This window comes from Mycotypha africana (genome assembly GCF_025528875.1).
Source record: "Mycotypha africana strain NRRL 2978 chromosome Unknown BDF20scaffold_6, whole genome shotgun sequence".
Lineage (NCBI taxonomy): Eukaryota > Fungi > Mucoromycota > Mucoromycetes > Mucorales > Mycotyphaceae > Mycotypha > Mycotypha africana.
Window position 1 is genome coordinate 592,771 of NW_026515730.1, and position 23,908 is coordinate 616,678.

At 41.2% G+C, this 23,908-nt stretch overlaps 9 protein-coding genes across 9 annotated transcripts; 6 read left to right on the forward strand and 3 right to left on the reverse strand.

Moving 5' to 3' along the window:
- The first annotated feature begins 3,610 nt into the window (after positions 1-3,610).
- BDF20DRAFT_873566 (kinase-like domain-containing protein) lies at positions 3,611-6,472 on the forward strand. Its single transcript, XM_053081213.1, has 6 exons — positions 3,611-4,005; positions 4,130-4,746; positions 4,851-4,993; positions 5,063-5,340; positions 5,422-5,521; positions 5,617-6,472. Exons 1-6 carry the CDS (start codon positions 3,829-3,831, stop codon positions 6,042-6,044), a joined length of 1,743 nt encoding a protein of 580 aa, XP_052935495.1. The 5' UTR covers positions 3,611-3,828; the 3' UTR covers positions 6,045-6,472.
- A 721-nt stretch (positions 6,473-7,193) lies between these two features.
- On the forward strand, positions 7,194-8,461 carry BDF20DRAFT_1001247 (ribosomal protein S19e-domain-containing protein; the record flags this gene model as incomplete). The annotated part of the gene is made up of 4 exons (XM_053074608.1): positions 7,194-7,305; positions 7,521-7,655; positions 7,729-7,912; positions 7,994-8,461. The coding sequence occupies 4 exons, from the start codon at positions 7,194-7,196 to the stop codon at positions 8,073-8,075; spliced, it is 513 nt and encodes a 170-aa protein (XP_052935496.1). The 3' UTR covers positions 8,076-8,461.
- On the forward strand, positions 8,455-10,249 carry BDF20DRAFT_551638 (repressor of RNA polymerase III transcription Maf1). Its single transcript, XM_053075731.1, has 4 exons — positions 8,455-9,398; positions 9,488-9,592; positions 9,663-9,734; positions 9,967-10,249. Exons 1-4 carry the CDS (start codon positions 8,863-8,865, stop codon positions 10,004-10,006), a joined length of 753 nt encoding a protein of 250 aa, XP_052935497.1. The 5' UTR covers positions 8,455-8,862; the 3' UTR covers positions 10,007-10,249.
- Positions 10,250-10,681: 432 nt separating this feature from the next.
- Positions 10,682-10,995, forward strand: BDF20DRAFT_821790 (uncharacterized protein; the record flags this gene model as incomplete). The annotated part of the gene is made up of 2 exons (XM_053077638.1): positions 10,682-10,812; positions 10,890-10,995. Coding segments are annotated over 2 exons (237 nt in total), but the record flags the coding sequence as incomplete, so codon positions are not given.
- Positions 10,996-13,600: 2,605 nt separating this feature from the next.
- On the forward strand, positions 13,601-14,585 carry BDF20DRAFT_821789 (triosephosphate isomerase; the record flags this gene model as incomplete). Its single annotated transcript, XM_053077637.1, has 3 exons — positions 13,601-13,709; positions 13,851-14,428; positions 14,529-14,585. The coding sequence occupies 3 exons, from the start codon at positions 13,601-13,603 to the stop codon at positions 14,583-14,585; spliced, it is 744 nt and encodes a 247-aa protein (XP_052935499.1).
- Positions 14,586-14,773: 188 nt separating this feature from the next.
- On the reverse strand, positions 14,774-16,940 carry BDF20DRAFT_551950 (uncharacterized protein). Its single transcript, XM_053075732.1, has 3 exons — positions 16,186-16,940; positions 16,001-16,102; positions 14,774-15,929 (listed from the first exon to the last, which is right to left on the reverse strand). The coding sequence occupies exons 1-3, from the start codon at positions 16,768-16,770 to the stop codon at positions 15,111-15,113; spliced, it is 1,506 nt and encodes a 501-aa protein (XP_052935500.1). The 5' UTR covers positions 16,771-16,940; the 3' UTR covers positions 14,774-15,110.
- Positions 16,580-17,554, reverse strand: BDF20DRAFT_873585 (uncharacterized protein). The gene is made up of 3 exons (XM_053081214.1): positions 17,226-17,554; positions 17,077-17,139; positions 16,580-16,988 (listed from the first exon to the last, which is right to left on the reverse strand). The coding sequence occupies exons 1-3, from the start codon at positions 17,488-17,490 to the stop codon at positions 16,795-16,797; spliced, it is 522 nt and encodes a 173-aa protein (XP_052935501.1). The 5' UTR covers positions 17,491-17,554; the 3' UTR covers positions 16,580-16,794.
- A 281-nt stretch (positions 17,555-17,835) lies between these two features.
- Positions 17,836-19,639, reverse strand: BDF20DRAFT_873595 (GTP-binding protein YchF). The gene is made up of 6 exons (XM_053081215.1): positions 19,536-19,639; positions 18,501-19,347; positions 18,389-18,426; positions 18,147-18,300; positions 18,078-18,084; positions 17,836-17,955 (listed from the first exon to the last, which is right to left on the reverse strand). Exons 1-6 carry the CDS (start codon positions 19,595-19,597, stop codon positions 17,933-17,935), a joined length of 1,131 nt encoding a protein of 376 aa, XP_052935502.1. The 5' UTR covers positions 19,598-19,639; the 3' UTR covers positions 17,836-17,932.
- Positions 19,640-21,104: 1,465 nt separating this feature from the next.
- On the forward strand, positions 21,105-23,552 carry BDF20DRAFT_873606 (alkaline-phosphatase-like protein). Its single transcript, XM_053081216.1, has 7 exons — positions 21,105-21,386; positions 21,463-21,565; positions 21,749-21,997; positions 22,080-22,471; positions 22,534-22,865; positions 22,970-23,231; positions 23,315-23,552. The coding sequence occupies exons 1-7, from the start codon at positions 21,252-21,254 to the stop codon at positions 23,480-23,482; spliced, it is 1,641 nt and encodes a 546-aa protein (XP_052935503.1). The 5' UTR covers positions 21,105-21,251; the 3' UTR covers positions 23,483-23,552.
- Positions 23,553-23,908: the final 356 nt, after the last annotated feature.

The following is a 23,908-nucleotide window of genomic DNA, read 5'->3' on the forward strand; positions in this document are numbered from 1 at the left end:
GATTTGAATTTTTTTTTTTTTCCACGCGAAAGTTCCATTCCTATTTTCGAGAAATGTGCTTTCGTTCCCGGAGTGAACAAGGACGCTCTTTTGGAGCATGTGGTTGCTATAAGATACATGTTAGGTTGAAAAGCGAGTATTTTGTAGATAATAGGATCTTGGCCTAATGTTCCGTTTCAACCAGTTGTTCTAAACGAGGACGAATATAGCTTGAATGTATGCAGACCTTAGATGACCTGTTGGGAATGTGTTGCAAATTGCTTTTTTGTTCCGACATCCGGTACAATTACATCGCGTCTTTTTTTTTTTTATTTTATTTTTTTTTTTAGATTTGAGACGGTCACTTCAAATCAATGAAGAGTGCTTGCTACTCTTAGACAATGCAAATGCGGCCGTTTGACCATCAGCTTATCATTATTAGATAATCTATAGGAAACAAGTCTTTTTGGGGTAATAAAAATTCAGCAGCGAACTCATGCGTCTCGTAACGGACATAAAAGTGTATACCCCACTAACATCTATTAGATTTGCACTAAAGATAGGTAGAGATCCACTCCATCAAGATGGCTAGAGCGCCATGAAGGACGTTCATCGTGAATTCATCCATGTTTTATTGTTTCTGATAGATGCAAAATGCTATTGAAAAAGCTTTTCATTTTATACTCTGCATGTAGCATGGAAATTTAGAATGAAAAAGGGGAAAAGAGGCGTGGAGGGGATCAGACCACCCTTTTTCAAAGCACGAAGCCTCTCAAAATAAAACGGCGGGCGATGAATCAAATTTGGGATTCTCTCGATCAGTACAGTTGTTTTCACTGCATCGGACATTAAAATCAAAAAAAGTTCAAACAATGGGAAAAAATGGATAAATGGTCCAACCTGGGCAAGCCGGGATGGGAGGGTGGCGTTCAATGGCGTACGTCAAGTTTTTTTTTGTTTCATTACCTTTATGGCATATCTTGTTACTGACAAGTAGTACATATCAACTTTCTGTGAAAAAGTAACATCTTTTTTGAAATGGTTTTTCGTCTTCAATGTACGGTGTGATATACCCGTGCATACGACCCAACGACAGTCTTTATTGCATTTTTTCTCTCTATTTGCGTAAGGTTGTTGATAATGGATAACTGTTACAAGTCAATGACTGTGAACTTTGTTTCTTTATTCGTCTTCAGATAAAGTAGAAAGATGAATCACTCAATGTAAGATTGAATGGGAATGATATTATTGTGGGGAGTTGGTCACTCATTTCAGGTTCAGATGCTTCTTGGTGTAGTTGTTTGTACCTGCGTCTCTCTTGTCCTGTATTGTACCTAACCTGTATTAGATGCAATATCGATAGACCGTCTCTCACTGGTTGCTTGTTTGTACTGGAGTAGGACAGTATAGAAAGAGCGTAGGAAAAGGAAAGGGACAATCACGTATACACGCCAAGATGTATGTGCCAGCAAAATTCATAGTGTGAATACTGCTCTTCACAACACTACTGTATATCATTCAACGGATGCAAAAATGTAGGGTTCGGGTAATGAATACGAGAGCCGTCTCGAGCTTAAGCTTTGCGGTAGTCTTGAATAGGCTTTTTGAAAGAAAGAGTATGTCTGACTCTTTAGCGAAAACATTCTATTCTCTTGGGCATGAATGGGAAATCATACCCCCCCCAACCATGTGTAGGTCCGCCCAATGACCATGGAAAGCGCGGCTGGGACAATGGCTAGAAATCGTGATCCGATAACAGGGGAGATAGCTTATCTCTTTCTCTCTTTAGCCATGAGTACATAATAAATAAGTCATGGCATGCTCTCTCTGAGGTTGAGTCGCCTACTCTCAGAGATGCCCGTGAATGAGAGTCATTTTCCCGCGTCAAATTGGCCATCCTTTTCTTTGATCCGATCCGACAAGGGGCGAAAAGGAAAAAGAGGGGGCGCATTGGAGTGCCTTTTATCTGATTGGATTTCAAGAATAGAAAGATCGGATAGCATATGGCTTTTCCCGTTATTTTTTGGTAAAGCCATATGGCATTTTAGGCGGCACTTCTTTTTGGTAATTGTAATACCAAAAATAAAATAAAATAAAAGACAGATGCCCCGAGCACACCATTCTCTTCTTGTGCTTTGCTTTGTCGCGTTCTATTTGCAAAACAGCAATAAGCAATATTCGTAAGAAAGTCTTCCTAGTCCATCACTCCTCTATGTTGAATAAAGATGTCACAAAAGCACCTCTGTCTGCTGCAATTCAAGTCTCTACGGAGAGGAGCGAGAAGAAGGGCGCGCTCACGTATTGAAATGAACTGTAATGATTGCTAAAGTATTGGCCCGGAAAACAGAAATAAAAATAGAACCCATGAATAGATGACAAATGTTGGTCGATCCGTTTGAAAAAAGAAAAGAAAGCTAGGCTTACGTAATCGGAGGTGAAGAGGGTGATGATGGCTGATAGAGCCAAGGGTGCAGCAGAATCAATGCAACCGACAACTATTTCAATGCATACATACAATAGATCTTGGAAAGTTTTTCTTCTCAATATCTAATCTCTGATTTTGATTTGGCTTTTAAGAAATCCAACAACGAAACATTCTTTAGCCGCCTTTTTTATTTTCTATTTTTCATCCGTCATTTGCTGTTTCAAGATGTCAAAGTCTATTGCTCATAAGCCCGTGATTTTCACAAGAACAGCTCAATGTACTTTTTTTTTTTTTTTTTTTTTTTTTTTTTTATTCTCGATATGCAAGATAGGGACTCCATCGTTGCTTTTTTATCCATTTCTTGGTAGGTGCATGTCGATGTATCTTGTCAAATTTAGATGCAAACTCTAGTAAAGAGTGCATTGGCCCTTTGACGTCTATAGAAAAGCTTTTTCTTTTTTAAAACAAACACGTATTACATCGTTCCAGTCAGCAAAAATGGAGGATGGCGCGAATGTGAGGGGGGGCGTCGTGGGCTGAAGAACGGCATCGCACTCTTTTCTTTTTTAGCTTGGGCATTACCAAATAAGTCCAGCGTGTAACAGATTTAGCATCGTAATAGTCTTTGTACTACAACAAAGATAAAATATCAAAAAGAAAGAGAAAAAAAAAAACAAAAGGGGGAAAAGGAAGCTGGATTATGCTGCAAACCAACATCGAAAACAGTAATACTGTGCATCCGCACGTACGTGTGTCTATGTGTGTATGTGTGTATGTGTGTGTGCACTCTACTCTTGTTCAAAGGCGATAAAAGACGTTGTTGGATACATGATGTGGAATGACGACTAACACGAAATTGTGTGTACTTTATGGTTTTCCTTAAAAATAGCTTAATTCCTTTAAGAGTGTTTCGTTTTTTTTTTTACGTTTGATAACCATGTAAACAAGGAAAAAAAAAAAAAAAAAATTTTTTTTGTCTTTGTAACAGATATTTTGTAACCCTTTGTTCGGCCCCTTAGCTGTTGTTTGTGTATATATTGTTTACGTTGTGTGATTTCGATTTTGAAAAAAAAAAAAAAAAAAAAAGAAAAGTACCTTACACAGAGATTCATAATCATTATTTATATGTATTTTTCTTTTTTTTTTTTTTTCTTCTTTGCCTCTCTCTTTTGTTTTTTTTTTTTTTTTTTTTTTTTTTTCCTCTATTCTTATTCTTTTCATTTTAATATCTTGATCGTGTCTTGCTTGGCTATTTTTCTTTTAATTACAGAAAAGAAAGAATCGTCAAAATTACACCTTATCTGAAAAAGAAACTTGCAGTAGTAGTGCCTCTTGCTACTGCTCCTGCTGCTGCTGTTACTACGACAAACCATCTGACGAATGCCAGCAACAACTACAACAACTACAACAATAGTAATAACAGCATGAACGCCACAACATCTTCAGGAACAACAGTCTGCGCAACAGTGACAGCCACTAGCCCTACAGCAAAGATGTTGCTGACGGGTAAAAAAAAGGACGACAACAGCAATAAAAAGAAAAAGACGGCTAACAAAAACCCAACCGTCAGCAACACAAAGCCAAGTACTACCGTAAAAAAGGTAGCGAATATAAACAAATAATATAAAATAATGCGAATCAGCAGCCATCATGAAATTCTATGGTTTATTGGTCCTTTTCTGATTTCTAAATTTTTCTTTCCCTCCCCCCCCTTTTTTTTTTCAGGCACCATGGCGTGTACCTGGCAGTCATTTCGAAATCCCAGACATTATTAAAGAAGCTTGGGATAGGAATAAACATAAAATCACTCAAAAACTGCAGCCAAAAAAGAACAATGACAACCCCATCCACACAGATACCAAGAAACAAAATACGCATTATAAAACACAACAACAGACGTCCGTCTCACCTTCGTTCATGGCAACACAGGCCCGTAAAAGCAACAAAAAGAGCACCACGACCACAGCCACAGCCAAGAAAGCCAAGCCATCCTCGTCACCGTCGACCAACACCCGTCGACCCTTGCAGCCATGTCAGAAAGCCAAAGGAAACAATCACCGACCTACTTGGATACCTGTAGGCAAAACACCAAGCATTTTCCCTATGCCTCCGCCCCTCTTAAAACCCTGCACCCAGACACCCTTCTCCTCCACTTCAAAATCGCGACATCCAACTACCACTACGACTAAATATAAGCAACCTTCTGACGATGATGACATTGTATCGGATGATACAGACCATGCTGTCTTTTTAAGAAAGCTTTATAAAGTACTTCCAAAATCAAAACGTATGCTCATGCATCCCGTCTGTAGATACGAAGGTCATGGCACCGTGGGTAGTGGGTAAGTGATCCATTGAAATGACCCCCGCACCCCCCCACCGCTTTTCCGATAAAAAAAAAAACCAAATGGATTCATTTTTCTTTCTTTTTCGCAAAAAACCATAGGGCCAACGGTGACGTTGTTCGTGCTATGGTCAAACCGTCCTTTGTCGTCGATCATCTCTCTTCAGCATTAGAGAATCGTGTTCCCATCAACGCCAACATCATGGCAGCAGCAGCAGCACCCTTACCTGCCATTCAATCCCCTGGTAAATATCAGATAACTGTTCAAATGAAGAGTAGTCCTCCTTTTATTAATGGCCCAAGTATGGCTGTAGTCACGACACCTCCTCCGCCTGCTATCTCGTCGCTTGTAGCCATTAAACGTTGCTTTATTGAAGACGAGGACGTTCAACACCACGCCTTTATCCTGCGCGAAATCAAAATCATGAGCCATTTCCGCCATCCCAACTTGGTTCATCTCAGAGAAGCCGGTCTTTATGACGATCATCTCTTTATGTGTATGGAGTTGATGACCTGTTCCGTCTTTAGTCTGTTGGTGCAATGCCAGAATAGCGGACTATCAGAGCCTATTGCTGTTCGCATTGGGCGAGAGGTAAGAAAACACATTGGGAGGGGGGAAGGGAAGGGGTTGGCTCAAGAGGACTGATTTTTTTTCTCTGACATTGCGGGATAGTGTTTGGAAGGTATTGCGTACCTTCATTCCAAGAATTACATGCATCGTGACATCAAGTCTGAAAATATCTTGGTCAACACGCTGGGTGAAGTCAAACTTGGTAAGGAGACACACACCCCCCCCCCTCATCTCTTTGTGAAAACAAGTCTCGTCTTTTTTCTAATAGATAACATGTATCTATCTACCTATTGACAGCTGATTTCGGTCTTGCAGCCTCCACCAACAGAATCAATCATGCTCGATTAGGCACGGCCAAATGGATGGCGCCAGAAGTCGTGGATGGCAAGTCCTACAAAGCCAACGTCGATGTGTGGTCGCTAGGTATTACGATGATTGAGATGATGGACCGCGTTCCTCCTCTTTACCATCTGGACGATCCTGCGAAAATCTATCCTGAAGTCACGAACCCTGAACACGAGCCCGATTTCAGTTTCGCAACACCCACAGCACCCCTTCGCAGTCTTGTGGAGTGGATGCTGGTAAGAGATCCTCATGCTCGTCCCTCTTCCAAGGTGGTATTGAGGAAATTCAATCAACAGCTGAGATCAGGCGCATTGTATTCTATCTCACAAGACGAACTTGCTTATTTGATGCGTCATGCATTCCCTTCTGCTCTTGTTTAACTCATTCCTCCTTGAGCCCATTGACCAAAACCCCATATCCAACCCAAAAAGAGAATTTTTCATTCATTTATCATCGTATACCAAAAATTGCCCAGACATTCGTACTTTCACCAACCCCCCCCACCCTTTCATCTATCCTCCTTTCAAGACCTATTGACGTTCATTTTTCTTCCGTTATTCTTATTGTATATCGTCGCCACAAAAGAGAGACTCTACCTTCTCTTTCACACCGTTTGCTGTACATCTTTCATTTTTACCATTTTGTTATTACTAGTGTTTCTAATTATTTATTTATTTAATGTTAACAAGGAAAAAGTTAACCGCCCCGCTTTTGCTTCTTTGGAATAATATACCTATCGCTTGATTTTATCAATAAAGAAAAAAAAAATAACCATTGTATAAAAATCCCAATGGACCTGTGTCAGATGGGTCCTATGGATAGAGCAAAAGGATATCGATTTGTTTAGAAAGAAACAAGGCCCTGCCTTTACAATCGATCTTTTTACTTTTTCGATGGATACTGTACTGTTAGAAGAGAAGAGGAGACGAACCGGCCATAAGCACCTGTTTTCCTATCGCCTATAAGATATCATGTAGGAAAGCCAACCTCCTTTTGACCCTATCCAAGGGCTATTGATACAACATCATCCGTCTTTGCCTTTCCATCCTTTATCCCTGTGTCGGATCACCTCTAGAGTGCGATAGTCAATTGAGTGCCATCTTTTACAAAGGCCGAAGCAGTCTGATTGGGTGTCTTTTTTATTCGCTTTTTGCAAACAAAAAAAGGGCGAGGGTGTGCCCAAACGAGCGGGCGGCGAGGGAAACAAAAAAAAAAAAAAGTTTTCTGGAAGAAAAGCTTTCTCCCTCTCCCTCTCTCTCTCTCTCTCTTTCATTCTATCTAAAACATCATGGCTGGTATCACTGTTAAGGACGTTAACCCTCATGGTGAGTTTTCCTAAAAAATAAATAAATTTGAAGCCATGTGTATCTATAGAGACATACATGTCTCTATGTATGATGGTACAAGAACAGAAAGACGGACAACCAACAAAGAGGGAGAGACAACATGGATATATAGTAGGCAACGTCGACCCAATGTCTTGATAGATCCATGGGTGGATTCAATACCAAACACTTATAAAAGTCAACATGGAAGAACATGATAACAACCCACATCCAGTTCAGCTCACTGCCAGCATGGGCTTATTCACATCCACGAGTGGACTCATGTTAAAAATGGGTGGCTTGGCTCCCATTCCATGTTCGTCATGGACAGCAAGAGATGGCTCATCAAAGCGTCTTTGCCATCCCTTAAAGCTCCCCCCCCGCCCTTTTTTTAAAGCAAAATAGAAATCGCTGGATAGGCCTCTTCCTCTCACTCTGTCTTTTTCTCATCCTTGTCCTTAGACAACACGTTTTTTCTGCTAAAAATCGCATTGTATGCTAACAGTCACCCTCTCTTCTCGTCCTTTCTAGCATTCATCAAGGCTTATGCTGCTTATCTCAAGCGTACCGGTAAGCTCGAAGTCCCCAAGTGGGTTGATATTGTCAAGACCGGTACTTTCAAGGAATTAGCTCCTTATGATCCCGATTGGTACTACGTCCGTGCTGGTAAGTGTTTTTGTTCTACAAGTGAATGCGTTTGCGCGATAATAAACTCATCCTCTCTTTTCTTGTTGAAAAGCCTCTGTTGCTCGTCACATCTACATCCGCAAGTCCGTTGGTGTTGGTGCCTTGAACAAGGTTCACGGTGGTACCGTTAACCGTGGTTCTCGTCCCTCTCACCACGTGAACGCCTCTGGTTCCGTTAACCGTAAGGTCCTTCAATCTTTGGAAAAGATTGGTGTCCTTGAAAAGGATAAGAAGGGGTAAGGCATATAAACATCATGTTGGAGTTGAATGGGGGGAGGTAGGATGATACTGACACGGCAATGTTCTCTCGTTCCTAGTGGCCGTAAGATCACTCAAGATGGTCAAAGAGATTTGGATCGTATCGCCATGACTCTTGCTGAAGAATCGGACGAAGAGTAAATGCAACAGCCCCTTTGTTTGATTTACCCGCTCCCCTTTTTTTTATATCTTTCTCTTTCTTACTCTCTCTTTTCTCGCTCTTTTTCTCTCTCTCTCTTTCTTTCTTTTTGAAATATTCCAGCCCTGTATTAAAGGTCTTTCTTATCTGTCTCTTTGGACAGTGTTGCATAGGAGTGTCATTGTGTGTCTCTGGGGAACCCATGGTTTTGATGTTGTTGAGATTAGAAACATTCAATCATTGTTTGACATCAAGGCATGAAAGGATCCGCTTAGGGGGGGACACCTTGAGATGATTCAAACCAAGACAATGCCCGCCCATCCCTACTTTCTCCAATGAAAGTGGAAGAGCGCCCCCCCCCTTTTTTTTTTTTCTTTTTTTCCTTGGAGGGCGTTAGGTCATACGCTCAGAGGGGGGCTACGGTTGAGTGGGGGACCCTTTTTTGAAATGCCGTGGGTGGATGGCGCGCATGAATTTCTAGAGAGAAAAAAACAATATGGAGGGTGAGCCAATAGCGTCTCTGAAACCTAGCATGGCAGGCGTGTGCATTGCTGCTGCTGTTCTTTTTTGTTATTGTCGGAAATTAAACTGATCCAAGTGAGATCCTATGGACCAATCAGCATGACGCATCCTGCCATCTCCATATTTTCTAAAAGAACGAAAAAAACCATGTGGGTTCTTTTTAGGTCCATTTATTTTATTCCCTTTCCCTCATTCCCTTCCTCATCTTACAGCACACACCTCTTCTATTTCTCTATACCAGCTTCAACCAAAAAAAAAAACTAAAAGATGAAATTTCTTGAAGTCGATTCGTTGGATAAAATAAATACGGCGTTTGTTTGGGAGACGTCAGAATGTATATTAACAGGAAGAGTGGAAGCTTATTCTTGTAAATCGGCTGGCACAGACAAAAAGTTGTTCCGAACACTTGAAAACCGATACAATGGCCATCCTATGGATACAGCCTTATTCACACCTGCCAATGCACTGGAAATGACGGCATCGGCGGCGGAGGCGGCGGCGGCGAGTACCACCACCTCCGCTCTTGCCACGTCGTCGTCTACGGCTGCCTCTCCTCCTGAAGCCGAGGACCATTTCATGACACATCAAAATGTGATATCGCCTTTTGGTCGTTTAACAGAAAGCGCACCGAGAAAAACATTCTTTTATTTATTGGCCACACTGAACGCTGCTTTTCCTGATAATGATTTCGAGGATGTCAGGCCTGACCAATTCATAAAGCTGCCTTCGGTCGAGATGGTCATCAATTCAGTCAATACAACACTGTTCAACTTGGGAAATGATGTGATTGTCAATAAATACAGGTACACTTTTTTAAAATTCAGTTCAGAAGAAAGAAGGAACAGCCGAACGGGTTTTTTTTATATTAAAAATACAATACACGGATTGATAGACTTTGGGACGTCCTGGATGAGATTGTTCAACTGGGTGAATGCGATGTCTATACGTACAATTCAGATGTGGACGACGATCCTCTGAACGAAGAAGATGGATATCTGTAAGTTAGCATTTCACACTTTGCTTGGATGACATGATAACACACGATTGACCCTTTTTCCTGGAAAAAGGTGGTCTATGAATTATTTCTTTTTCAACAGGAAACTGAAACGAATGGTGTTTTTCTCCTGTAAAAGTGAAAGGTAATGCGCTGTGTATTATCAAGCACACTTTGATAAACAGAAAGACTTATAAGTGGTTTATTTATAGTATGAATGCACCCAATGCTGACGAACTGATATTAGACGATGATGATAACAATGAAACTACAACGTACAGTGAGGGGGAAAAAAAGGAAAAAAGAAAGAAAAAAAGGCTCAAAATGTCTCATTGTCTCTGTTTTCTTTTTTTTTTTTTTACATAATCATTATCTAGTAGACGTTATGATGAGCTTTCCATGGAAGACATGGAGTAAAAGGACTTTCCTTTTTTTTTCGGTTTTTTCATCCATTCCGTCCCTTTTTTCGAGCAACACCGTAAAAAAAAAACCATCATCACTATGACGAACAGCATTCATCACTTTTCTTTATATATATATATCTCTTCATTGCACACCTTTCCGCTCTTTTCTACTTTTATTCTATGTGTCATCTTATACTCCCACACGTAATTCGTCAAGATAATTATTATCTCAAGTTGACTTCAATGTTATAGTTAACTTACACTCATCATGATTTTTATTGTGTTGTGCCTGAAAGGAGTCCATTTTTGATTTGGGGAAAAAAAAAAAAAAAAACTACAAATCAAACTCCTTTAAATACATGAACACAGAGAAAAACGCCATCTGTCCTTGTTCTACCAAGACTCGTTTTTGTATATATAGCCAAATATCAATGCCAGAATAATAACTTATCTCATATTTTATCATATCACATCTCCTTTTTTTCCTGTGTAGGTTACAGCAATTTTTTTTTTTTTTTTTTTTTTTTTTTTTTCCTTTTGGGTTGGGCGTAGTGTAGAGTACCTGAATTTTTTTATCTTTTTCCGAAAATAAAAAGGCACAGCCATGATATCCGATCCCCTTTCATTCTAACTCATTCTCTTTATTTTCTTTCCTCCATTCTCCTTTTTTCTTACAAGTTTTCCAATTATGAAAGAGCAACAGCAAAGACGTAAATCGAGTAACGGTACTGGTCCAAAGCCCAAAATCTTTAAATGTACCGGTTATGGTGATTGTAATATGGTGTTTACCAGAAGTGAACATCTTGCACGTCATGCAAGGTAAAAAGAAAAAACAATACGATAGATGGATGTCAATGGATAGCAAAACTAACCCGTGCTTTCTCTATGGCCATTAGAAAACATACGGGTGAAAGGCCGTTTATGTGTATCGTGGAGGGTTGCAAGAAAGCATTTAGCAGATACGATAACATGATGCAACACACACAAACGCATAAAAAGAACCCTTCGACGCCCTCCTGTTCGATTTCTAGAACAATCAAAAAGGCTCCCATAACCACCCACACTCACCAGAATAAGGTGATCAAAAAACAACCTGTTCCCGGTACAGACACCCCTTCATGTGACATGAAGGAGGAGCCCGAAACGGCCACCCACATCCATACCAACACCCATACCAGCACAGGCACCCATACGCATACTCATGCCATGGTGTATATTCAAACAAATCACTATACACATCATGGGCTGCCATCGATAGGTTTAGCGTCACCTATCTCTTCTACCTCCTCCTCCTCCTCCCTGTCATCTTCTTTTTCACCTACCCTCCATACCTTTTACCATCTCCCCCATTATTATAATTCTTCTTCTGACGAAGAGGAAGACGAAGAAGAAGAAGAAGAAGACGACGATGACCATGGTTATTATCCTTCTTGCTTAACCAACCACACCAGGAGAAGAAGACGCCTATCCATAGCTGATTTATGTAATCCAATAGAAGAGTCACAAACGGCGAATACACCCAAAGGACGGCCATGGCTACCACTCACTACTACTTCTATCTTGACACGAGATGAGTGTGAGGCATTGGAAGGTCTCGATCGGTTCCGACAACAACAGCAACGTGCCGTGTGGTCTCATCCTACTACTACTACAACTACTACTACTACTTTTCATTGTACATAATCCCAGATAAAAAAAAAAAAAAAATGATAACATTGCCCCCCTTTATTTTTTGATGGAATAAAAATCAATTACGAATCGACCCCATTTTACATGCAGGTCGAAACTTATCAGATCAGGTACCGACAAAAGGGACCATCGTCTGTAGAAGCATGTCTTTTTTCGTTACTCTTCACCTTGCGTAACATCACTTTTTTGTGCCATTGTAGCACTGAATTTTGCCTTTTTCCAACACTAGGCCTTGTCCATTGGAACGAGTTGTTTGCCATCCATGAGCCGAATAGGATCCTTGTTTTCCATAGGCAGGCGTTTTGACCCTGCGTTCGCTTTTTGTGTACAATCAACAGATGCTGTTGTCGTTGTCTTTTTTTGCATGGATACCAAGCCAGCAAAAAGCCAATGGACCGAATCCGTGATGCATCCCTTGATACAAGTGAATAATCACCGTTCCTTATCCTCCTCGTTGCTAGGCAACCCTCATGGACCAGAACCTCTCCCCGTCTGCATCACTGATGTGGGGCTTCACCTATCCGGGCGTCCATTTTTCCTGGGCACGACGCTGTGTTGGCACGTTAGAAGCAACTGTCTATCTCATTGTCTCTCTCATGCATCCATAGCAAGAAATTTCAAATGATCACGAAAAAAAAAAAAAAACCAGCGGCGATCTCTCGAGCGAGAGAGGTACAATGACCCTAAAAGAACAACCCATCTCCTTTTCATAGATGGCAACCCCAGTTCTTCCCCTTCTCCTTCCCCCCCCTTTACCCACCTATTGGGAAGTGACACATAGGGTTTAGTCTGTTTATCTTTAGGAAATACAGCATTCTTCAAGGTTCCTTTACATACTCTATCTGTTTGATATCAAGATGACGTTTTTGGGAGCAACATCAACACATGACTTGGTTACAAGTAGTAGTAGTAATCCGTCCCTCATGGATACGGGTCACATGATCGAAGGAGAGGGGGCCTTACCGCTCTACACAAAAGAACAAAGAAGGCTTCTAAACAAACGAGTCAATGTACTTTTTTTTTTTTGCTGTGGGTGATTGCAACAAGACGGTAGCATGGGGGGTCGATCCTATGTCGCTGTGCATTGACTACTCTCTTGCACAAGTCGTTTGCTGCTGTCACTCAAACGAGAAGTGTCCGGCAAGTAGAAATCACGATATCGGAAAAAGAAAACCTTTTTCCTAAACACAGGAAACACACAGACCTTTTTTCCTTTTTCATATTGTTATTGTGTTGATGTGACGGAGGGTGCATGGAGAAAGCCCCGTTGCCAATCTATGACTCTCCACCCCAGTACACACCCTATCGTCCTTCTTTTCTTATGTCATCCATGAGTACACATCGTTGATGGGCATTCAAACCAAGTCGAGCCCCTTATCTTTTTAAATCATTTTATCCAGAGATCCAGATCCGACACTAAAAAAAAAGAAATTGGGTGTGGAGTTTGAATAGAACATTCGCATTTTTTACCCGCTAGTTCCGTTACACTTGATTCTCAAAAGCAAAGAAATTTAAAAGGTTTTTTTTTTTTTTTTTTTGTCCAACCGCTTTTTTTCAACATGGAGAGGGGAAAAGAACGAGAGGAGGAGTAGCTCAAGGATAGCTTCTTTAGATAAAGGATCTCTCTCTCCCTCTTCCTTTAGAACGTGCATTGGAACAGCGATGTCATCCTCTTGCCGACGATCCAAATTCCATTTTGTCATTCTCTATCACGCTACAAGTTTCATATTCGATGGATGAGGTGTGTGGTTGAACTAAAACCAAAAACCCCGGTGTGGGTCGGTGACAAAGTGACTTTTTGCCAAAAAAAAAAAAAAAAAATTACGAAAAAGTGTAATAAGGACACGCTTTTTTTTATTTTTTATTTTTTTTTTTTTTCTCTTTGTTCTTTAACATTCAATAACTTTATATAACAAAAATGGCTCGTCAATTTTTCGTTGGTGGTAACTGGAAGATGAACGGCTCTGTTGAGCAAGTCAAGAAGCTCGTTGAAATGCTCAACGGTTTCAATGTCCCTGCCAACACTGGTAAGTAGAGAGGATGTGAGAAGAGTGTGTGTGTTAGAAAGAGAGAGAGAGAGTGTGTGTGTGTGTGCGTAGGGTTGCATGGACCTTTTATCATGTAAAAAAAACAGAGGTGCTCATCTCTCTTTTTTTTGCTTGTTTCAGAGGTCGTTGTCGCTCCTCCCGCTCTCTACCTTGACCGTGTCCACCAAAACATCAAGAAGGAAATCAAGGTGGCCGCTCAAAACACCTACATCAAGGCCTCTGGTGCTTACACCGGTGAACTCTCCCCTCAAATGCTCAAGGATATGGGTCTTGAATGGGTCATCATCGGTCACTCTGAACGTCGTGAATACTTTAAGGAATCCGATGAACTCGTCGGTGAAAAGACCCAATTCGCCATCGAAGCCGGTGTCTCTGTCATTGCCTGTATCGGTGAAAAGCTCGAAGAACGTGAAGCCAACATCACCAACGATGTCGTTGCCCGCCAAATGAAGGCTATTGCCAAGTACGTCAAGGACTGGTCCAAGGTCGTCGTTGCCTACGAACCCGTCTGGGCTATCGGTACTGGTAAGGTCGCCACTCCTGAACAAGCTCAAGATGTCCATGCCTACCTCCGTAAGTGGTTGGCTGAAAACGTCTCTCAAAAGGCTGCTGATGAAACCCGTATCCTTTACGGTGGTTCCGTCAACGGTGCCAACTGCAAGACTCTTGCTGCCAAGCCCGATATCGATGGTTTCTTGGTAAGTTGAATCCCATCGATTTTTTTATTTTTTTTTGGGTTGCAGGTGTGGAAGAACACAATGGATTGACTTTTTTTTTTTCTTCTTTTTTTCCAATTAGGTCGGTGGTGCTTCTCTCAAGCCTGAATTCGGTGATATCATCAACTCTCGCCAATAAATTATTTTTGCAACCATAGCACAACTGCATAAATCCCCACCCCCCCTCCATTCAACAAAAGCATGCTCATTTTTCCTTTTCTAAACCTTGATAAAAAAAAAATGTATCATTTCTCATCTTTTCTTCACATTATTGGAAAGAATAAATAACTGTGTACTATAAAAATTGGGAATTGGGGGGACTCATTGACCATCTGAAACAATGGATTTCAATTAAAAAAATTTTTTTTTCTTTGGATGAGATATGGAACCAAAAAATTGATCGATAAGCTCTGATCTTGGTGAATGATCATGGGGAGAGAGGATGGATAAGTAGTTTTTTATGTTTTTTTTTCCTTGGAGAGAGAGTGTGTGTCCTTGTAGAGGATGAACTGTTTTGTGAAGAAGCGTCGTGTTACTCTGACATTGGGTCGTTGGTAAAAAAAGAAAATCCTGGTGACACCAGAAGAGGATCGATTCGAAATGATCATGAAAGAAAAGGGTGATCTTTTTTTTTTTCGGTTTTTCAAAACTATTTTGGTATTTGTCAAAATAAGAAAGTAGGTCGAGGTGAAGTGATTAAAGCGGGTGAAGTAACACTCGCAGCCATCGTCGTCGTATGATGAGTGGCGGTGGATGGCGTAAAAGACGAGTGAGAGGGCGGTAAGGACATGGAAGCTGGCAATGGTAAAACAGAAGAAGCACTGTCCTTCGTAGCATGGCTGTTGAATAAAAAATCGGTTAAAGGTCTACCCATCAAGGATCGGTTGTCTGAAGTCGAATGAAGGGAAGGCAATGGGGTGGATAAAGAGGAAGGTGGTAGTTGAGACACGGGCGTGGACGAGAGACGATGATGGGGATGATGGGGATGGGAATGATGGTGTGGAGTATTGTGGTGGTAATGGTGATGATGATGGTGGTGGTGGTGGGGGTGGGGATGGGGATGGGGAGGTGGAGGACGGTTATTCAAAGCTGAAGAGGGAGCAGAGTGGGGTAAAGAGGCTGGCAGTGGTGGTGGTGGTGGTGGTGGTGGTGGTGTGGGTGGTGGTCCTGGAATAGAAGAAGAAAGTTCATGTCGAATCGTAGGATGAGATAACCTGGGAGAAGGAGGTAATCTATAGGATTGTGTCGTGGGTAAAGAGGGCACGGACGGTGGTGGTGGTGGTGGTGCAGGTGGCGATGGGGGTGGAGGAGGCGGTGGTGCTAATGAATGCCGTTGCTGTTGTAGTGGATAGGCATGGTGAGAATGAGGTTGGGAAGAAGGAGAGGAATACCAGTTGGGTATATGAGTGCCACTCAATGGATAGTGTTGTTGCTGTGGTTCTTCTCTCATGGAATAGGTGTCATTCTTTGGCTCATTCTTTCTCTAACAAATGAATATACTTACCCATATCAATGAGATTGTTTATACTCTATTATCCCGCTTTAATGACATACCGTAAACACTGAATACGGCTGTTGTTGTGAACGAGTCATATCTGTGTAGATCATGTAAGTAATATAGGCATGCATTGCATTTCTTTTGATACGTGGATTCTGCTTCTATTATCAGGGCAAAAAACAGATCATGATGAGTTTAACAATGTGAGCTATTCATTCCAACGGATGCAGTCCCCCCTTACCATGGATAGATATTGATAGGAGAATGAAGTGGAGTGCGTCGACGGTGTTGGCATGGGTGCGGGTGGTAGGGTTGCTTCTGCCACTTCCATGTGGGTTGACGTGCCCTTGTTGTCGTGTGTTGTTGATATGACCTTTGCCGTTGTATCTACTACTACTGCTGCTGCTGTTGCTGTTGGAGTACGAGTGGATGGTTCCACCCTTTCAACAGCTCGGGTAATATCCTCTTCCAGTTCTTTACTAATATTGGCTGTTGCTGTAGATGCATCTACCCAGTTTTCTGTATAATCTTGCTTGTTAGCAAAAGAGGCCGTTCGATTGGTTTGTTGGCTATAGCTATCCGTATGCTGACTTTCACTAGGACGACGGCAACGACGACGACGTCGACTACTGCGAGGAGAGTCATTGTGAGCGGTAGGGTTACTGATAGGATGGTTTGTCAAAGCTATATGGCTGCTGCTGCTGCTGCTGCTGCTTTTATTACAATCATCTGCATCGTTTGTCTTTGGTTGATGGTGATGACGGATATGCGTAGCACCCTCATTGTATGGTTTTCTCTTTTGTGACCCTAAAAACAAAGAGATCATGTCAATCGTGGTGTTGGAGGATGCTCAAGCCACACTGGGAATGATAAGGGTTAGGTTACCATGACGACCATGCAACCGAATCTCTCTTCGTTCATAGTAACGGCCATTAAAGTCGTCATCCACCACAGCTGCTGCTGCAGCGAGCAACATAATGGGATCGGGTGGTTGACGCTCTAATTGCAAATGATAATTGCTATCTGTCCTTATGGGTAATGAAGCTTATCCCGAACAGTGGGGTTATGGGAATGATGTTGTCAATCCTAGGTTTTCTATTTCCGGCCCGGGTAAACAACATTTATTATTTACCTTTTCTTGGTGGTAGAGCATTGGCACCTTTTCTTCTTACTGGTTTTGAGAGAGGATGACTATCTGAATAAATGATATGAGACCAGGAAAAAATTAGAGTTAAGCTCATGGATGGGGTTTATTTTATTTATTTTTTTCCACACACTTACCATTGAAGATGATTTGTGCACTGATATCTTGATTCGCCAAATCAATTAAAATTCGGCTAGCCTCCGCATCAATTTTATCAGTGTTGGCTGTCATTGTTTCTCCCGCAAGAGTCACTGCTATTGCTGAATTGGAATAAGAAGAATCTTCTGAGAAACGTCCTCTACTGCTAGTTCCTGAACTACTGGTCCCGTTACTGTCTTCTAGTTGGACGACTCTTGTTGAAGATGACCGAGGTTGAATCTGTGAAGGGTATTCTTGCAACATGGCGAAATGGCGGGTAGGTGGACTCGAATAGGTTGATTGTGGAGAAAAGAAAAAGGAAAAAAAAAAAAAAAAAAAAAAAAAAAAAAAAAGGGAAAAAAGAGATAAAATGATTGAGAAGAAAGCAGAAAGTTTATTCTGTTGTTGGAAAAAAAAAAGGATATTGTAATAAATAAATACAAAAAAAGCTGTAAATGTGTTTGAATAAGAGAGAAAAAAAAAAAAAAAAAAAAAAAAAAAAAGGAAAAAAAAAAAGGATCTCTCTTTCCTTCTTTTCTCTCTCTCTCTTTTTTTTTTTTTGTGTTGTTTGTGTGTTGCATTCGTGCATTGTGTAACTGTGATGATGACTTTTCTTTTTTTTTTTTTTTCGTAAAAGATGCACATCTGAAAAGGGTTTTTAGAAACGTCATCTTTTTTCTTTTTCTACACCTCTTTTCTGTAGCCACTATTTCTTTTTTTTGCTGGTCACTGTAATGAAAAAAATAAATGAATGGTGAACAAGGAGAAAAGTTTGTTTATAAAAAAAAAAAAAAGGGACATAACCTGTCTTACCATTAAACTATCCATACAAATTTTGCAGTTTAAACGTAGATTAAATTAATAAAAGAGCTGCAACCCTATACATACAGAGATGCATTCTACACGAAAAAAAAACGTACCTTAAAGTGGGCTATATCTCCATCCTCCATCAGATAGTCTTTGCCTTTTTGTAGGCATTTCCCCACAGATTTTACTGCATTTTCTGACCCCAGCTGCTTTAAATCAGCATATTTTATGATCTCAGCTGAAATAAACCCTTTTTCAAAATCAGAGCTATTTTTTTACCCGGAAATTGAGATTTGTTTAATAGGGTCTTTTTTTTTGTTGGACACTCACTGCATTGGATGGATGAATGACTTACTGAATGACACCTGCTGCTTGAGGTGCTTTGGAATTATTCTAAGCCATGGTACGAATTGAAAAAATGAGCTCATCTATCCCACACTCCCCTTTCTCTTTACTGATGCATTTACCCTTATCGTCCATGCTCTCACTTCATCCGGTCCACACGTAAAATAGTGAATCAAATGCAATGCCTTGTAACCTGCCAAAATGATATTGGAGAGCTGTGACGCAGCACTCTCCAACGATGGATCGTTTGCATTGGCCCATTTGGTCTCTAGAGCCACCGAGAGAGGCAACACGATGTCGCCTTTATTATTCTCTTCCACCCACTCTTGGATGGCTGGCATCCATCGATGATGGCTGGCGCCGTTCAGGTAGTCTTCCTCTGACATATTGCACAGATAAATCATCGGCTTGGCGGTCAACAAGTGCATCGAATTCAACAGTTCAATCTCTTCGTTGGTCCAATCGCCTTTGCGGATATCACGGTTTCCTGTCGACATGAAAGCAGCCATCTTTTCGACCCGCTCGAGGTCCTTTTTTTTGGCGGGTTGGGCCCTCACCGCCTTGGTCAAGTCCAACAGATGACGTTCAATCGTCTCTTCATCCTTGAGCCGCAGTTCGGCTTGGATGATATCGAGGTCACGGATCGGATCGATCGTGTTGTTTTCGACGTGTGTAATGTCTTGATCGTCAAACACACGGACAAGGTGGTAGATGGCGTCGACAGAAGAGACGTTGTTCAGGAAAGCGTTGCCCAACCCTTCGCCTTGAGCCGCTCCCCGTACGAGACCGGCAATGTCTACCACGGTCAGGTGGGCCGGTGTGCGTTTTTTAGGCTGGTATGTTTGCACGAGATAGTCGAAGCGAGCATCAGGCACTTCGACACGAGCTTCGGATGGGTCGATCGTGCAAAAGGGATAGTTTTCGGCGGGGACACTGCTATGTGTCAATACATTAAAGAGAGATGATTTACTGTGGGGCGCGGGTGATGATGAATCCAAAGAAGACGACAGCAGTGCGAGTGATCACCGGGGGAGAAAAAAAAAGAGAAAAAAAAAGAGAAAAAAAAGAAAAAGAACGAGAGCCATGAGTTTTCTTACTGTGTTTTGTCTACCACAAAACTGAAAGAAAAAAGATGCTGAATACATAATGCGGGATACCCTATGTTTGGTAAACCTACAATACCCATACGAAGGTTATTGGAAGGCCTACCCAAGAGCATTTTCTGCTCAGGAGCCGTCTGTTGTTGTTGTTGTTGTTGTTGTTGTCGTCCTCCTCCGCGTCTTTTAGCACGTACAAAGGAACTGGTCGAAAAGAAGGAATGACCTAAACAAGGGACTGCTGCTGCAAGACTGTTTTTGTAGGAGCATAAAGAACGTAAATGAAGAGAAAGCATAAAAAAAGAACAGGGACAAAAGGAAAGGGAAGCCAAGGGGTTACAAAAGGATGTTTAAAATATGAAAAAAAAAGGGTCAAGGAAAAGGGACCCTTTCGTTCATTTCTGGAGAGTGACGGGTGAATTGCTTTTTTTGACAAGTGGTGTGGAGTCCAGAGGGCGGGTTCTTTATTGGAGATGTCAGACCCATTGATTGGCTGATGTTGGACCGGTTAATTACGGCACTGAACAGATGAAGCGCTTTTCCAGGAGGGAGGAATGTCTATTTAGAAAGCATGCAATATGGGTCTATACGATCTACGTGGTCTTTTTACGTGGTCCACATACACTTATAAATTTCAATAAAGAGTCCAAATCTAGGATCGCAAAGACTTTTATTTTCTCACCAAAATAGCGGGATTTCTTTTTGACGAGAGGATGAAACCCCGTGAGCTGATTGGTTTCTTGAATGTAAATGAAGGATGAGCACAGCTTTTGCTTGCAAATCACATGACTGAAGAAAAAAAGAGTCATTAAAGTCTTTCATTGCCATTGCACAAATGATGCCATTATCAAAGCAATGAGCAAGGATTTTTAGGTTTTACAGAAAAACCTGAATAGTACTTTCTTGGCCTTATCTCAAGAGCAAACATCATGAATAAATTTGACTTTGAAGTGCTAATATTCTCAAACTCACCGAGCAGGCTTAAAATTCGCACGTGCGCAGTACCAAAAACCTGTTCCTGCTTCCCTATGGAAACCTGCTTTGCATTTGTTTCTCTCCCTTCCTTTATCTGACGCTTCTTCCCGAGCTTTTTACCAAAGAAAAAGAAACTTGCTCTATCCGTAGATAGATGTATTGCAACAAAGTCTAATGCACAAGACTTGCCATGTTTTTCTGGCTAGTGAATATATACCAATCCGAGGCCGCTTCTTTGTTCATTTATGGAAACTTTTTTTTTTTTTTTTTTTTGCCTTTTTTTGGATCCCCTCCCCACCTCCCCCTTTCCCGTCTCTTATTGAATTACATATCCACTTTTCGCAGACTTAGCAGACAGTAAGCTATTTCCGATAGTCTATCATGTTATCCGGACCATCTCTGGAATAATAAAGTAAATGATATTGAAAAAGATCAAGCATGCAAAAAGGGCTTTTTTTACGTGACAAGGCAAAGAGAAATCGTCTTTGCCAAGTACAGTATATGCAAAAGGACAATCGTGCTGCCGGATCTGTATTTTTTTTTTTTTTCCTGAACAAAAAGAGCACAAATGAAGAAATTTATTGAATGCTCCAATCATGGGAGAGCTTTTTAGAAATTGAGAGAGTCTCTTTTAAATCGTATCTAATTACAACCTCTTTCTTTCCCTCTTTTATCACTCATTTATCTTTAACATTCCTATTCACCTCTCCATACGCGCTAACTCTCTTTCTCATCTATCTCTTTCTTTTTACTGATCTTGTATCCCACATCGCATACAGCAAACGCAAGACTTTATCCATCATGGTCAATACAAACACTCGATACAGTACAATACCTGTCTATCTTGAACCAGAAGAAGAAGAAGATCAGAACGGAAGGAGCCAAGAAGAGGTCTCTTTATTGAAGTGCTCTCCACACTCGTCGTCTCCATTCTGGGTAAGAAAACCGTTGTTGGCCAAAATGCAACCATTATCTGATGCCGAGACAATTTTTTCTTTTTATCTGATTTTAGAAACGACGACCCTGTCTTGGTATTTTCATCGCTATCCTAAGTACATTTGTCATCACCTCCACCACCATCACGCTTTACAATAGAAAACAAACACAACAAGAAGGTAAACAGAGGGGCTAAAATATATCAGCATGAATGACATACACAGAACAGAAATCATGTATAACGTGATCGTCCCTGTGCCTTAAATAATTCATTTAAGGAAATTCAACAAAACAAAACAAAAAAAAAAAAAAAAAAAAAAAAAAAAAAAAAGGTACTAAATAACCTTCCTCATGGATTGTAGCACCCATTCTTCAAGGCAAGAAAAATGTCATTATGATGATCAGTGATGGCTTTGGACCTGCTTCAGAAACATTTGCAAGACAGTATTATACATGGCTCGGCAACCGATCGGTGACTACCATGCTACCTTTGGATGAAATCCATATTGGCCATAGTCGTACCCAAAGTTCCTCCAGTCTCATCACCGATAGCGCAGCAGGCGCCACTGCTTTCGCATGTGCGAAAAAGTCCTATAATGGAGCGATAGGAGGTAATTTTTTAATTTCTTCTTGGCCTCAGACGGGGCAGCACCCGCCTCACCTTTTCTTTTTTTTTTTTTTTTTTCTCAACAGTGGATCCACACGAAATTCCCTGCGGCACAGTATTAGAATCGGCCAAGATTCATCAAGACATGCTTACAGGTCTTGTCGTCACTTCCCGTGTCACTCATGCTACCCCCGCTGCCTTCTCTTCTCACGTCGCTTGGCGTGATTGGGAACCCTTGATCGCTGAACAGCAAATAGGTTTCAACCCTTTGGGTCGAACCGTCGATCTCATGTTTGGAGGTGGACGTTGTGAATTTACACGCAACTCTTCTGCCAATAGTTGTCGTGCAGATGATCGTGATCTCTTTCAAGAAGCCCAAGACAAGTTTCAATGGAATATCATCTTGTCGAAAGAAGAATACGATCAATTGAATACGAAAAATGTACAATTGCCATTAATGGCACTCTTTTCATCTGGAGTAAGGCCCCTTTTTTTTTCCTTTTTCCACCCAAACTTTGGAACTAACCCTCACTCTATTAGCATATGGACTATGAAATGGATAGAAAGCCAAATGAACAGCCAGCACTTCATGAAATGACACGTAAAGCATTGGACATTTTAAAGGCAAAATCAGAAGAACAAGACAAAGGATTCTTTCTCATGATTGAAGGCAGTCGTATTGATATGGCCGCTCACAATAATGATCCCGCAGCCCATTTCCATGAAATCTTGGAATACCAAAGGACAGCTGCCCTTGTGAAGGAATTTGTAGAAAACAATCCTAATACAGTGATGATTTCTACCAGTGATCACGAAACCGGTGGTTTAACGGCTGGTAGACAAGTGGGCGAAGATTATCCAGAATATCTATGGTAAGCGGAAAAAAAAAAAAAAAAAAAAAGAAAGAAACACTTTCGATAGACCCAGGCAGGAGAACACTCATCCTCCCGTGTGCCCCCCCCCTCTCCTCCTTTAGGTATCCCGAACGTCTGAGTCATGTCGCCAACTCTTCTGAAGCATTGGCTTTTGCTTGGGATATGGCTTGTCATAAAAAAGACGTAGACGAACAAACCAATATGGATTACTTGAGAGAAATATTGATTCGTGCAGGTCTAGGCATTCATGATGCTACCATCGAAGAGATTGAAAAGATCAAAGGTTGGATCACTGCCAACAAGACCGTCTATGATTTGGCCTATATGTTTTCTGACATGACCTCCCAACGAGCATTGATTGGTGTAAGTTTGCCTTCATGACTATGTGTCTCACTCCCTTTGCTTTTTCCACACACACACTCACCCTATAGACAATGCTTATGTAGTGGACGACTCATGGTCATACCGCTGTCGACGTCAACTTGTACGCTATGGGTCCCGAGACAGAAGCATTAAGAGGAAGTCATGAAAACATTGAAATCGGTGAATTCATTTCAAAGTTCCTCGGTTTGGACTTGGACGATGTTACCAAGCGCTTGGTAGATGGAAGGTAAAAACCAAAAAAAAGAACCCACCGCATCCCATGGATCAATAGAAACGGATAGCTAAAAAGGAGCATGGGCTTTTTTTTTATTTTTATTTTTTTTTTTTGCTTTTTTCCTATGGCTAGTGCTGCCAATATAAAGGCCTTGACTGGAGAAGGCGAGAGACACCTTCAAGAGGAAGAGAGATACCATTTCTAATCCACCCTCACCCATAGCCAACGATCTACATCTATAAGAAGCACAACTTGAGTGCCTTTCTTCTCATTGCTTGACTTTTGCATACCCCTCTCTTTTAGCTCACACAGTACGAAAACACCTTACTGTTATCTGTTGAACCCGTATCATGCATGCTTTATGAAAAAATAAATTTGAACCCATTCCCCTCTGTGCAGAATCTGAATTTTAAAAAGGCTTAACTGAGAATTTCTTGCGTAA

What these genes read in the sequence shown, in the direction of transcription:
- BDF20DRAFT_873566 (XM_053081213.1), top strand. Translation starts at nt 3,829, where the DNA reads ATGAACGCCACAACATCTTCAGGAACAACAGTCTGCGCAACAGTGACA. An exon ending in CAAGTACTACCGTAAAAAAG is followed by an intron (nt 4,006 to 4,129) that starts GTAGCGAATATA and finishes TTTTTTTTTCAG; the next exon opens with GCACCATGGCGTGTACCTGG. An exon ending in ACCTGCCATTCAATCCCCTG is followed by an intron (nt 4,994 to 5,062) that starts GTAAATATCAGA and finishes GTATGGCTGTAG; the next exon opens with TCACGACACCTCCTCCGCCT.
- BDF20DRAFT_551638 (XM_053075731.1), top strand. Translation starts at nt 8,863, where the DNA reads ATGAAATTTCTTGAAGTCGATTCGTTGGATAAAATAAATACGGCGTTT. An exon ending in GTGATTGTCAATAAATACAG is followed by an intron (nt 9,399 to 9,487) that starts GTACACTTTTTT and finishes ACGGATTGATAG; the next exon opens with ACTTTGGGACGTCCTGGATG. An exon ending in TTCTCCTGTAAAAGTGAAAG is followed by an intron (nt 9,735 to 9,966) that starts GTAATGCGCTGT and finishes ATCATTATCTAG; the next exon opens with TAGACGTTATGATGAGCTTT.
- BDF20DRAFT_551950 (XM_053075732.1), bottom strand. Translation starts at nt 16,770, where the DNA reads ATGATCTCTTTGTTTTTAGGGTCACAAAAGAGAAAACCATACAATGAG. An exon ending in CCTATCAATATCTATCCATG is followed by an intron (nt 16,103 to 16,185) that starts GTAAGGGGGGAC and finishes TGATAATAGAAG; the next exon opens with CAGAATCCACGTATCAAAAG. An exon ending in AGCCGTATTCAGTGTTTACG is followed by an intron (nt 15,930 to 16,000) that starts GTATGTCATTAA and finishes TTCATTTGTTAG; the next exon opens with AGAAAGAATGAGCCAAAGAA.
- BDF20DRAFT_873585 (XM_053081214.1), bottom strand. Translation starts at nt 17,490, where the DNA reads ATGTTGCAAGAATACCCTTCACAGATTCAACCTCGGTCATCTTCAACA. An exon ending in TGCACAAATCATCTTCAATG is followed by an intron (nt 17,140 to 17,225) that starts GTAAGTGTGTGG and finishes TCATTTATTCAG; the next exon opens with ATAGTCATCCTCTCTCAAAA. An exon ending in TGCTCTACCACCAAGAAAAG is followed by an intron (nt 16,989 to 17,076) that starts GTAAATAATAAA and finishes GTTCGGGATAAG; the next exon opens with CTTCATTACCCATAAGGACA.
- BDF20DRAFT_873595 (XM_053081215.1), bottom strand. Translation starts at nt 19,597, where the DNA reads ATGCTCTTGGGTAGGCCTTCCAATAACCTTCGTATGGGTATTGTAGGT. An exon ending in GTAGGTTTACCAAACATAGG is followed by an intron (nt 19,348 to 19,535) that starts GTATCCCGCATT and finishes CGCGCCCCACAG; the next exon opens with TAAATCATCTCTCTTTAATG. An exon ending in TGAGAGCATGGACGATAAGG is followed by an intron (nt 18,427 to 18,500) that starts GTAAATGCATCA and finishes ACCATGGCTTAG; the next exon opens with AATAATTCCAAAGCACCTCA.
- BDF20DRAFT_873606 (XM_053081216.1), top strand. Translation starts at nt 21,252, where the DNA reads ATGGTCAATACAAACACTCGATACAGTACAATACCTGTCTATCTTGAA. An exon ending in CTATAATGGAGCGATAGGAG is followed by an intron (nt 21,998 to 22,079) that starts GTAATTTTTTAA and finishes TTTTCTCAACAG; the next exon opens with TGGATCCACACGAAATTCCC. An exon ending in TGGCACTCTTTTCATCTGGA is followed by an intron (nt 22,472 to 22,533) that starts GTAAGGCCCCTT and finishes TCACTCTATTAG; the next exon opens with CATATGGACTATGAAATGGA.